This window comes from Lepidochelys kempii, chromosome 14 (genome assembly GCF_965140285.1).
Source record: "Lepidochelys kempii isolate rLepKem1 chromosome 14, rLepKem1.hap1, whole genome shotgun sequence".
Lineage (NCBI taxonomy): Eukaryota > Metazoa > Chordata > Testudines > Cheloniidae > Lepidochelys > Lepidochelys kempii.
The window spans coordinates 16,932,819-16,946,063 of NC_136393.1; the positions used below are offsets into that span (position 1 = coordinate 16,932,819).

General features: G+C 45.8%; 1 protein-coding gene across 2 annotated transcripts in view; it reads right to left on the reverse strand.

The window, feature by feature from the left end:
• Positions 1-9,932: 9,932 nt before the first annotated feature.
• Positions 9,933-13,245, reverse strand: part of MXRA7 (matrix remodeling associated 7) — a 49,205-nt gene continuing 45,892 nt past the window's right edge. The window contains exon 4 of one of the 2 annotated variants that reach the window (XM_073310435.2): positions 9,933-10,197. In XM_073310435.2, coding sequence (XP_073166536.1) covers positions 10,083-10,197 — 115 coding nt within the window. In that variant the 3' untranslated portion in view covers positions 9,933-10,082. The remainder of the gene's footprint in view (positions 10,198-13,245) is intronic. The other variant, XM_073310434.1, reaches the window with a different exon arrangement.

Below are 13,245 nucleotides of genomic sequence, written 5' to 3' on the forward strand. Positions count from 1 at the left end.
GTCACTCCCTGGGATCGCTCAGAGTGCCTTCGGTCCTCCCACCGTGCATACCTGCCCCCGACGGCATCTTCCCACAGCCTGTGTGATGTTGGGGCGCCCCGGGGCCTCGCAGGTCGGGGTTACCATGGCAGCAACTCAGGATCTTAGGCGGGGTTGCCATGATGACAGACCAGGGAGTCTGTTCCCATGGCAGCCAAATGGGGTCTTAGCTGGGGATTCCCATGGCAGGGTCTCGCTGCGGCGCTTAAGCAGCCTGCATGTTTAGTCTGTGTGTTTGCCATCGCCCTGTGTACAATCAGTTGTTTCCCCTACCTGTTATTGTCATTCATCGTTTATATAGTGGCAGGGCCTAGGAGCCTCAGCTGTGGATCAGCTTCCCAGTGTGCTAGGTGCTGTACAAACATAACCAAAGGAGGGTTCCTGATGCAAAGAGTTTATACAGTCTCAGTATAAAATGAGATCAGCTAATCAGTTTTTTCCTTGCTGAAAACTCCTTATCAACATCAGCACAGGAGCTGAAAAAACCATATAATTTTTTTAATGAGCTAAAAAAGAATTGGGGCACACGCTTCAAAGTGGTTGCTATAGTGGAATCTTGGTTCTTTTAAAATTTAAATTAAAAGTGCCGTTTAACTTGTCATACCCTACACAGATACATTTCAACAGTAATATCCAAATTAAAGGTGGCCTGTAGATTTAAAAAGAAAAAATCTGTAATATTGAATCCGCAACCTGTCAAGTGGGACTTGCCATTCCTTGAACTCCCATCTCTGGATTTCAGGGCTTGCCAAACAGGAAAATTTACCAGCATTACTATACTGGTATAATTATACTGCTATATTTATACCAGTCTAGCTCCCTGTGAGGACACTTATTCAGAATAACAGTGGCCTCTTTTTAGATTTATTTTAGGAGAAAAAGGCTACTGGTATTCCTAATAAGAGTGTCTACATGGGGAAATATACAGTGTAACTATAGTACTATAATTATACTGGTATAGTAATGCTGGTAAATTGACCAGTGTAAACACGCCCTTTTTGATGGATCAGAAGTGGAGAGGAAACTTGTAGTCAGTTTATTAAAGAAGGGAATTTCCCCAAAGTTTTTGTACCTTCAAATTCTTGCACACAAAATGACTTTGTGTTTCTCTTCTACAAGACAAACTAATATCAGATAGATGTACAAAAGGCTTATCTTTATTAAAGCTTTCTAAGAAAGTACACTGTTTTCCCCACATGTTAAGAAACTGAACATTAAACCGGCAGAGGGTTCTAATCTCACAATCCCTTTAACTATTATGCTCTTAGCGTAGCTCAGGAAGATCGTAGTATAATTGGCTTAATTTCTTTTTACATTGGGTCTTGTCAGCTCTGGCAAATTTCTGAGAATCTTTCATCATTACACAACCACTGCCGAAATTTTAACCACCCATGTCACATACCTCTAAACAGGGTTGGACAGGACAGGGGTTAAAATGCCAGCAGATGGTCTACACTGGTGCTTCTACCATTGCTGTCATCAGTGATAGCGTATTGTTAGGAGATTTTCAGAACTCCACCTGTGTAGAAGCAGCCCAAATGTAAAGGAAAAAAATTTAAAAAGCCAAAGGAATAATCCTGAAACTACAGGATTTTCAGACATGTAAGTCAAATTAACCATGATTTCATGGTAAAGCCAGCATGATCTCGTAGTAAATATGCCTGCAAGCAAGTCCTCCACCCAAGTGAAAAAAATTAGAAAGTAAGATTTTTTAAAAAGTTATATGTAATTGTGTCATGGAATATACATGGTGAAGAAGTGTTCTGCTAGTGAGATGGTTTCTCCAACCTAAAGGGCTAATGTAAAGAAATCTTAGTTTTTCAAGCGATTATTCCTTAGAATGGGGCGGGGCTGGAAGTTGTTAAATGGATGTTGGGTGACATCAACAGTGTCATAAACTAGAAAGAAAAGGAGTACTTGTGGCACCTTAGAGACTAACCAATTTATTTGAGCATGAGCTTTCGTGAGCTACAGCTCACTTCATCGGATGCATGCCGTGGAAACTGCAGCAGACTTTATTTATACACAGAGAATATGAAAAAATACCTCCTCCCACCCCACTGTCCTGCTGGTAATAGCTTATCTAAAGTGATCATCAGGTGGGCCATTTCCAGCACAAATCCAGGTTTTCTCACCCTCCACCCCCCCCCCCCCGCCACACACAAATTCACTCTCCTGCTGGTGATAGCCCATCCAAAGTGACAACTCTTTACACAATGTGCATGATAATAAAGTTGGGCCATTTCCTGCACAAATCCAGGTTCTCTCACCCCCTCACCCCCCTCCCAAAAACCACACACACAAACTCACTATCCTGCTGGTAATAGCTCATCCAAAGTGACCATTCTCCCTACAATGTGCATAATTAAGGTGGGCCATTTCCAGCACAAATCCAGGTTTTCTCACATCCCCCCCACCCCCATACACACACAAACTCACTCTCCTGCTGGTAATAGCTCATCCAAACTGACCACTCTCCAAGTTTAAATCCAAGTGAAACCAGAACATCTGGGGGGGGAGGGTAGGAAAAAACAAGAGGAAATAGGCTACCTTGCATAATGACTTAGCCACTCCCAGTCTCTATTTAAGCCTAAATTAATAGTATCCAATTTGCAAATGAATTCCAATTCAGCAGTTTCTCGCTGGAGTCTGGATTTGAAGTTTTTTTGTTTTAAGATAGCGACCTTCATGTCTGTGATTGCGTGACCAGAGAGATTGAAGTGTTCTCCGACTGGTTTATGAATGTTATAATTCTTGACATCTGATTTGTGTCCATTTATTCTTTTACGTAGAGACTGTCCAGTTTGACCAATGTACATGGCAGAGGGGCATTGCTGGCACATGATGGCATATATCACATTGGTGGATGTGCAGGTATACGAGCCTCTGATAGTGTGGCTGATGTTATTAGGCCCTGTGATGGTGTCCCCTGAATAGATATGTGGGCACTAGAAAATGTCTCCTGATGTCAAGGTTTTAAAAGATTTCATAAAAGAAGAGAGAAACTGGTGCATACCAAATATATGGAATGCACTGCAATTTTCTTGGTGAACTAAAAGTGCCAACGTCTGGCAAGAGCTGTTCAAAATACTTATCATGAAATAAAACACATTTGAAACATGCCCTTTTTTGTGAATTCACAGCGCTTCCATGAAATGGAGTTACCCACAAACATTCTGCATCAAGGAAAATTTAATCCAAGTTGGGCATGGTAATTCCTCTTAATAATTTCACTGCATCTTTTGGCAGTGTATTTACTAGTGGGTTTTGTTACTTGGTTGAAGTTATGTGGTATTTCTTCAGGCCACCTGATAGGCAGAATCTATGCACTCAAGAGGATCATCAGGAACCATCTTGACTTGTTTTGGAAGGGTAGGGTGTGGAGGAGGAAGGGACATGCCCTTAAAGGATTCGAGAAACTGGAACAGATTCCTAATCCAAGTACCAATGCATTCGATTTGGCTATTTATTTAATAAACAATGGGATTGGCAACCAGAGTGTGAGAGAGCTGTTTAATTCAGCACCTCTTGATGCTGATGCCCCTTTATTAATTATTATTTGTATCATGATAGCGCTCAGGAGCTCTAATCCTGGACCAGGCCCCATTGTGCTAGGGGCTGCACAAACACAGAACAAAGACAGTTTCTTCCCCAAAGAGCTTACAATCTGCAACAGGTGTTCCTGCCTGCTGCCATTGATGTTGGTGGCTCTCCTTTCTTGGCAGAGCATGGCTGGGCAGCCAGCAGCAGGACTGAATACCCCATTTTATACGTGTTCTTGAAGCGTGCGCTGTTCCTTTCATGGGACCCAGGACCATGGCTAGGATCCACATTAAACATTACATTACAAGCCCATTTTTCATCCAAGGAATAGTATTTCCAAACTTTGGACATTCTGCCCTTTCTCCTCCACCATCAGCTACATCACCTGACCTGACTCCCATCCTCTACCTACAACTACAACCTACCTTAACTATATCTAAAACCTGCTGTCCCTCACTCTGCCCTGGTCTACACTAGGACTTTAGGTCGAATTTAGCAGCATTAAATCGATGTAAACCTGCACCCGTCCACACGATGAAGCCCTTTATTTCGACTTAAAGGGCTCTTAAAATTGATTTCCTTACTCCACGCCTGACAAGTGGATTAGCGCTTAAATCGGCCTTGCCGGCTTGAATTTGGGGTACTGTGGACACAATTTGACGGTATTGGCCTCCAGGAGCTATCCCAGAGTGCTCCATTGTGACCGCTCTGGACAGCACTCTCAACTCAGATGCACTGGCCAGGTAGACAGGAAAAGAACCGCGAACTTTTGAATCTCATTTCCTGTTTGGCCAGCGTGGCAAGCTGCAGGTGACCATGCAGAGCTCATCAGCAGAGGTGACCATGATGGAGTCCCAGAATCGCAAAAGAGCTCCAGCATGGAGCGAATGGGAGGTACGGGATCTGATCGCTGTATGGGGAGAGGAATCCGTGCTATCAGAACTCCGTTCAAGTTTTTGAAATGCCAAAACCTTTGTCAAAATCTCCCAGGGCATGAAGGACAGAGGCCATAACAGGGAACCAAAGCAGTGCCGCGTGAAACTGAAGGAGCTGAGGCAAGCCTACCAGAAAACCAGAGAGGCGAACGGCCGCTCCGGGTCAGAGCCCCAAATATGCCGCTTCTATGATGAGCTGCATGCCATTTTAGGGGGTTCAGCCACCACTACCCCAGCCGTGTTGTTTGACCCCTTCAATGGAGATGGAGGCAACACGGAAGCAGGTTTTGGGGACGATGATGGTGATGAGGAGGAGGTTGTAGATAGCTCACAGCAAGCAAGCGGAGAAACCGGTTTTCTCGATAGCCAGGAACTGTTTCTCACCCTGGACCTGGAGCCAGTACCCCCCGAACCCACCCAAGGCTGCCTCCTGGACGCGGCGGTCGGAGAAGGGACCTCCGGTGAGAGTGTACCTTTTAAAATAGTATACATGGTTTAAAAGCAAGCATGTGAAAGGATTACTTTGCCCTGGCATTCATGGCTCTCCTGGATGTACTCCCAAAGCCTTTGCAAAAGGTTTCTGGGGAGGGCAGCCTTATTGCGTCCTTCATGGTAGGACACTTTACCACTCCAGGCCAGTAACACGTACTCGGGAATCATTGTACAACAAAGCATTGCAGTGTATGTTTGCTGGCGTTCAAACAACATCCGTTCTTTATCTCTCTGTGTTATCCTCAGGAGAGTGAGATATAATTCATGGTCACCTGGTTGAAATAGAGTGCTTTTCTTCAGGGGACACTCAGAGGAGCCTGTTCCTGCTGGGCTGTTTGCCTGTGGCTAAACAGAAATGTTCCCCGCTGTTAGCCACGGGGAAGGGGGAGTGTTGAGGGGGTAGCCACGCGGTGGGGGGAGGCAAAATGCGACCTTGTAACAAAAGCACATGTGCTATGTATGTAATGTTAACAGCAAAGTTACCCTGAAAGAGTGTAGCCACTGTTTTATAAAATGTGTCTTTTTAAATACTGCTGTCCCTTTTTTTTTCTCCACCAGCTGCATGTGTTTCAATGATCACAGGATCTTCTCCTTCCCAGAGGCTAGTGAAGATTAGAAAGAAAAAAAAACGCACTCGAGATGAAATGTTCTCCGATGAAATGCTGTCCTCCCACACTGACAGAGCACAGACGAATGCGTGGAGGCAAATAATGTCAGAGTGCAGGAAAGCACAAAATGACCTGGAGGAGAGATGGCGGGTTGAAGAGAGTAAGTGGCGGGCTGAAGAGAGTAAATGGCGGGCTGAAGACAGGGCTGAAGCTCAAATGTGGCGGCAGCGTGATGAGAGGAGGCAGGATTCAATGCTGAGGCTGCTGGAGGACCAAACCAGTATGCTCCAGTGTATGGTTGAGCTGCAACAAAGGCAGCTGGAGCACAGACTGCCACTACAGCCCCTGTGTAACCAACCACCCTCCTCCCCAAGTTCCGTAGCCTCCACACCCAGACGCCCAAGAACACGGTGGGGGGGCCACCGAACAACCAGCCACTCCGCCACAGAGGATTGCCCAAAAAAAAGAAGGCTGGCATTCAATAAATTTTAAAGTTGTAAACTTTTAAAGTGCTGTGTGGCATTTTCCTTCCCTCCTCCACCACCCCTCCTGGGCTACCTTGGTAGTCATCCCCCTATTTGTGTGATGAATGAATAAAGAATGCATGAATGTGAAGCAACAATGACTTTATTGCCTCTGCAAGCGGTGATCGAAGGGAGGAGGGAAGGGTGGTTAGCTTACAGGGAAGTAGAGTGAACCAAGGGGCGGGGGGTTTCATCAAGGAGAAACAAACAGAACTTTCACACCGTAGCCTGGCCAGTCATGAAACTGGTTTTCAAAGCTTCTCTGATGCGTACCGCGCCCTCCTGTGCTCTTCTAACCGCCCTGGTGTCTGGCTGCGCGTAACCAGCAGCCAGGCGATTTGCCTCAACCTCCCACCCCGCCATAAATGTCTCCCCCTTACTCTCACAGATATTGTGGAGCACACAGCAAGCAGTAATAACAGTGGGAATATTGGTTTCGCTGAGGTCTAAGCGAGTCAGTAAACTGCGCCAGCGCGCCTTTAAACGTCCAAATGCACATTCTACCACCATTCTGCACTTGCTCAGCCTGTAACTGAACAGCTCCTGACTACTGTCCAGGCTGCCTGTGTACGGCTTCATGAGCCATGGCATTAAGGGGTAGGCTGCGTCCCCAAGGATACATATAGGCATTTCAACATCCCCAACAGTTATTTTCTGGTCTGGGAAGAAAGTCCCTTCCTGCAGCTTTTGAAACAGACCAGAGTTCCTGAAGATGCGAGCGTCATGTACCTTTCCCGGCCATCCCACGTTGATGTTGGTGAAACGTCCCTTGTGATCCACCAGAGCTTGCAGCACTATCGAAAAGTACCCCTTGCGGTTTATGTACTCGGCGGCTTGGTGCTCCGGTGCCAAGATAGGGATATGGGTTCCGTCTATGGCCCCACCACAGTTAGGGAATCCCATTGCAGCAAAGCCATCCACTATGACCTGCACATTTCCCAGGGTCACTACCTCTGATATCAGCAGATCTTTGATTGCGTGGGCTACTTGCATCACAGCAGCCCCAACAGTAGATTTGCCCACTCCAAATTGATTCCCAACTGACCGGTAGCTGTCTGGCGTTGCAAGCTTCCACAGGGCTATCGCCACTCGCTTCTCAACTGTGAGGGCTGCTCTCATCTTGGTATTCATGTGCTTCAGGGCAGGGGAAAGCAAGTCACAAGGTTCCATGAAAGTGCCCTTACGCATGCGAAAGTTTCGCAGCCACTGGGAATCGTCCCAGACCTGCAACACTATGCGGTCCCACCAGTCTGTGCTTGTTTCCCGAGCCCAGAATCGGCGTTCCACAGCATGACCCTGCCCCATTAGCACCATGATGCATGCATTGTCAGGGCCCATGCTTTCAGAGAAATCTGTGTCCATGTCCTGATCACTCACGTGACCGCGCTGATGTCGCCTCCTCGCCCGGTATCTTTCTGTCAGGTTCTGGTGCTGCATATACTGCTGGATAATGCGTGTGGTGTTTAATGTGCTCCTAATTGCCAAAGTGAGCTGAGCGGCCTCCATGCTTGCCTTGGTATGGCGTCCGCACAGAAAAAAGGCGCGGAACGATTGTCTGCCGTTGCTCTGACGGAGGGAGGGGCGACTGACGACACGGCTTACAGGGTTGGCTTCAGGGAGCTAAAATCAACAAAGGGGGTGGCTTTACATCAAGGAGTATTTCAGGCAGGACTTCACGGAGGGTTCCAATAAGAAATGGTGCACCTAAGTTATTGTTCTTATTGGAACAAGGAGGTTAGCCTGGCCTCTGATTGATACATGGCTAGATTTACGTCGCTGCACCTTCTCTGTGAGTGACTGCAGTGTGACCTAGAGGAATGAGTCCCCTAGACAGGGGAAGGGGGGAAGCAAATGAGTACAAAACAAATCTGGTCTATTTCTTGTTTTGATCCACTCCATCTATCTTTTACATCTTTGGCTGGCAGCAGACGGTGCAGAAGGACTGCATGCCATCCACATCTCATGGCTGCTCGGCAGAAGATGGTACAGTACGACTGCTAGCCATCCTCATCTCTTGCCTGCCCGGCAGAAGATGGTACAGTACGACTGCTAGCAATCCGTATCGCCTGCCTGCTCACCAAAAGACGGTTCAATCGGACTGACTGCAGGACTAAAGAGAATGATCTGGTCAAGTCACTCCAAATTTAGTCCCTGCGCCCATGTCTGCCCAGGCGCTCCCAGCCGATGTGGCCAGGAGCACCTCGGACACGACGAGGACGGCTACCAGTCGTACTGCACCGTCTGCTGCCAGAAGGCAATGGGTTGCTGCTACTGTGTAGCAATGCCATACCGCGTCTGCGAGCACCCAGGAGACATACGGTGACGGTTACCTGAGCGGGCTCCATGCTTGCCGTGGTATGGCGTCTGCACAGGTAACTCAGGAAAAAAGGCGCGAAACGATTGTCTGCCCTTGCTTTCACGGAGGGAGGGAGGGAAGGGGGGCCTGACGATATGTATCCAGAACCACCCGCGACAATGTTTTAGCCCCATTAGGCATTGGGATCTCAACCCAGAATTCTAATGGGCAGCGGAGACTGCGGGAACTGTGGGATAGCTACCCACAGTGCAACGCTCCGGAAGTCGACGCTAGCCTCGGTACTGTGGAAGCACTCTGCCGAGTTACTGCACTTAGAGTATTTTCTGTGGGGACACACACACTCGAATATATAAAACCGATTTCTAAAAGAATGACTTCTATAAATTCGACCTTATTCCATAGTGTAGACATACCCTCTGTTTCACAAAGGACTATGACATAGATGTAAATCAGTTTCTCACTGTGCTTCCCATCCTCTTGCCTCTGTCCAAAGATCATTTTCAAAGATGGCCACTGTCTTGCTTCCACTCAAAAATTCCAATGGAAGTGGCATTTTCTGCTGCTGCATAATGCAATGAGAAAAACAGCAGTTGCCCCATACTTTTATGGAGAAGCAAAATTGGGGGTGGGGGGAATGAAATTTCCCAAACTGAAATGGAAAAGTTATTTGCATGAAACATAGTTTGACTGAACATTCTGTTCCACGTAGGTTTCGATGGTGATTATAGATGCAGACTATGCCCATAAGCAGATAGTTGATCTGGGTGACAGCAAAAATGCACTTACAGAAGTTATTCACATACTGTGCCTGGCAGCTTTATCCTCCTTCAGAATCACTGGTTTCCAGCCAAAAAACTTTAATGAATCATCTGACATCAGCCCTATACTGTCTGAATAATCGATAGGCATGATCCTGACTGACCGTATATGCTGCATTTGGGAGCATATTCTCCACCGTGGGAAAACAGACACGTGCTAGCTCTGCTTGAACCAGTGCACCAAGAATAGCAGCGTGGCTGTGGTGGCCTGGGCAGCGGCTCCGTCTAGCTGCCCGAGTATGTACACAGGGGGTTGAACATGATTGTACTTGTGTGGCTAGCCCAAGCTGCTTCCTGTACCACAATGGCTCAAGCTCCTGTGTGTGTCTGTCTATGAACACTGGGAAACACACTCTCAGCTGCAGTGCAGATATACCCTAAAGGGGTAACCTCCCATTTTATCCACATTAGAGTGTGCAGCCGCTGCTGTTTTACTTTACTCTGATTCCTTCAGACACCAAGATGATGGAGGATCAGAGTGAAGAAATACATACTTACAAAGCATACTCAGAATACAGTTACAGATTTCACCATGCTGTATGGTCTGGCTCTTACTAACTGGTCAGAAAGAGTTGAAATATCTCTGCATGAGATGAAAATACAGCAATAGCTCCTTTAGGAAAACCAGTAAAGATAGAAATTACAAGTCTTTGAAATATTTGAAAGAGGCCTATTCATTTTTACAAACCATCCAAAAAATGAAACTGATTATGCATTTAGTGACAGTTTTATAGCACTAGTCTCCAGTGTCTCATATGATAAGGGCTGAGGCAGCTGGCAGGCCATAGACTGTAATGGCTGTGAGCCTACATGTCATAAAGTTTAAGCTGCTCCTTCATGTCTCCTTCCGTCATCTCTCCAAATGTCTCACTGTTTTCCTTCATGAGCCTGAAGATGGCAGTCAGCTGCTCTCTCTGAACCCTGTCAAGAAGAAAAGTAAAAAGAGAAATAGCCACCCTTCAAGAGGCACTGTGATCAGCAATGATGGAGTTTATTTTGAACTTTCTTAGGGCTTGTCTACAGACACTCTTCTATTCTGAAATAAGAGTGTCTACACATGGAGTTATTCTAGAATTGTTATTGCACTTTAAATATTACCTTAATCCAAATTAACTTTCAAGTGTACACAAGCCGTTAGTCTGCTACTGGGAAATGAGTGATCAGAGAGAGAAGTCATTCTTGCGTTGGGGTTTACTAGGTTTTTTCCCCAGTGTTGAGTAATGGGCATCAGGAGTTGGCCCTGAACCTAGCACATGGACATATTCTGTTATAACTACCCCTAATTTTTTTTAAGGGGAAGGAGGAGAGGGTTCCGTTTTGTTACTAGCTGGGATTGGTTACAGGACTGATGTGGTCTCACTGCAAGTCTCCCTGAGAGTGCAGCGAGTTCCCCACCTATTACATGCAGTCCTTGGCTCTCCTGCCTCAGATTATGAGAACTAAAGGAGCCGTGGTGTTATGACTGTAACAAGGGTGGAACAAGGCTTTGCTATTATATAAACCTCAAAGCTTTTACTGCCCTTCTATCCCACATGAGAACAGTCTGTTGACCCACAGCAGGTCAGAAATGCAGAGCTGGTGCTGTCCACACAGATTCAAACGCCCCCAGCACCACTGGTCCCTGGTGCAGGCTGCTGACAGTGGGTGGAGGATTGGCCTTCCGTCTCTGCGGTCCCAAAACCCACCTTCCCAGGATTCTCTGCTTCTGGCACAGCCAGCCCTCCTGTCTATAGTAGTAGATTCTCATTCCAGTGGCCAAACCTATCCTCACAAGTCTCTTCCTTACCTCCCAGATATTCTGGCACCCTGCCCTGGTAATAAACTCTAGGGACTCTTTTGCCGCAGCTGAGACAGACAACGGGAGAGTGTGCAGCAAGAGTTTTCGCTAACAAATGAAAGCATCAGAATTTTGTTTCACTCCATGGTGACGATACCACCATGGAATGAGTCTCTGGAGGTTGTGCTGGGAAGCAGATATTGCAAGTGGCAATCTCACAAGCACAGGAAGATGGACGATCAGAACTCAGCTGGTGTTAAGCTATGTCTTCACTGCACTAAAAGCTGTGGTTTTACATCAAGATAGCGATATCAACGTAAAATCCTAGGGGAGACAAGTCCATATAGCTAGATGAGGTTGATCCTATAACCCCCACCCCCCAACCTGGGGTTAACCTCAACTAGATACAAAGAGTTAAAAATTACCTGTGTTTTGTCTCCACTAGGATTTTACCTCAAAATAGGTATCTTGAGTTAGTTACTTTGATGTAGAAATACACCTTTTTTGGTAGTGAAATCACAGTTTTAGGAATATGGCTGCGTAAAACTTAAGCGGGAAGCTGCTTAGAAGTTGTGGCGATGAGAGTGGTATAAATGTCTAGAGCAGACAAAAGACCTGAAAAGCTCTGTGTAGCTCAAAAGCTTGTTTTTTTCACCAATAAAAAAATATTACCTCACCCCCCATCTCTCTCTAGAGAAGACAGAAGCAGTTTCAATTTGTGGGGGAAACAACAGAGCAGAGCATTGGTCCATCAACAGCAATCCCACTGGGAATTTTGCATTAAAAACCAAAATCAATGGTAGATGAGCCATCGTCACAGGTGAACAGAAGAGCTTTCAATCTGGGAAGCACAACCTGGAACTGGAAGGGTTGTGCATGTTCCTTACACCTACTGATAAACATTAATAATACCAATCAGAAGTGGTGACAAGTGAGCTGCATTTCCCACCCTGCTTTAACTTTGGTGCTATCAACATTGTGGGGGAAACAGAATTCTGAAAAAGCAGAGCTTAGCAAACAGAAGCAGCTATTGTGCCAGTTACTTTGTTCTACAATCAAAATGCATGTGGCTGTAGCATTTAAAGACTATATATATTCTGTTAATGAGCTAGGATCTTTTGTTATGAAATGAAATCTTCTCTGTACAGCCTTGGCTTGGAGCAGTCTTTATACCCCTGCTGAACCAATGGAATCTCAAGTCTATAACCCTCAAGAATCCCGTTGTCTCTCATATACTTTTCTCACTTACAAGAGAATGCATTAAACTGACCTTTTCAGAATATGAAAAAGGAAGGGAGACACAGCAGTTACAGATCCTCATATTTTATTTCAGAACTTCATTGGATTCCAGGGGGGCATATCTCCTATCTAGTCTGGAGAAATTCAGTATGTGTTCTTCTCCTTACACAGGCACCGTTGAAGTTTACTCCAGCTGGGAACAAAAATTAGTTCTGGTTCTTTTCCTTATTGTTCCCAAGCAGCTTAATAGATTGTGAAAAAGTCTAAACACAATTGCAACTTTCAGTGACCTATACTTCTTTTCTAGTATGGTCACAGAAAAGTCTCAATGTGTTTTTTTGTTTGTTTTTGTTTTTACCCGGTATCAATGCACTTGGCTTTCACTCATCACTGACAAAATAGGCTAAGGCTGGGATTTTCAAAACAGCTGAACTCTTGTTGAAAATCAATGGTAGTTCTGCTCCTTATTCCCTTAGCTCTTTGAAAATTTCAACTCAAGATTTTCAGAAGTAATTAATGATTGGAGGCACCTCACTTGAGACCCTGCAAATGGACCTGATTTTCAGAAAGTGCTGAGGACTCACCTTCTGAAAATGAGGTCTCTGTACAGGGTTTTGGCTACCCAAAAATGGAGGCTCCCAAAATAACCTTGTCACATTTGAAAATCTTGGCCAAAGATTCTGCAATTGGAACTTCACGAATACTACAGATGGTGCAGGAGCAAAAACAGAGTCCAGCTCATCTCTCCCAGCTTCACTGACTCTGCCTGGCTCCAACAGAAGTAAAATCAAAAGGTTTCAGGGTGAGATTTTTAACAGTGTTGGCCGAACTCTGCTCCCACTGAAGTCAATGGAACTAGTTGTGGAGTAAGATATCCTTATTCACAGAGTGACATCACAGTCTGGCCCTCTGTCACTAAAGTCCTGACTCTGGGCACGTATAGGAAGCAAATC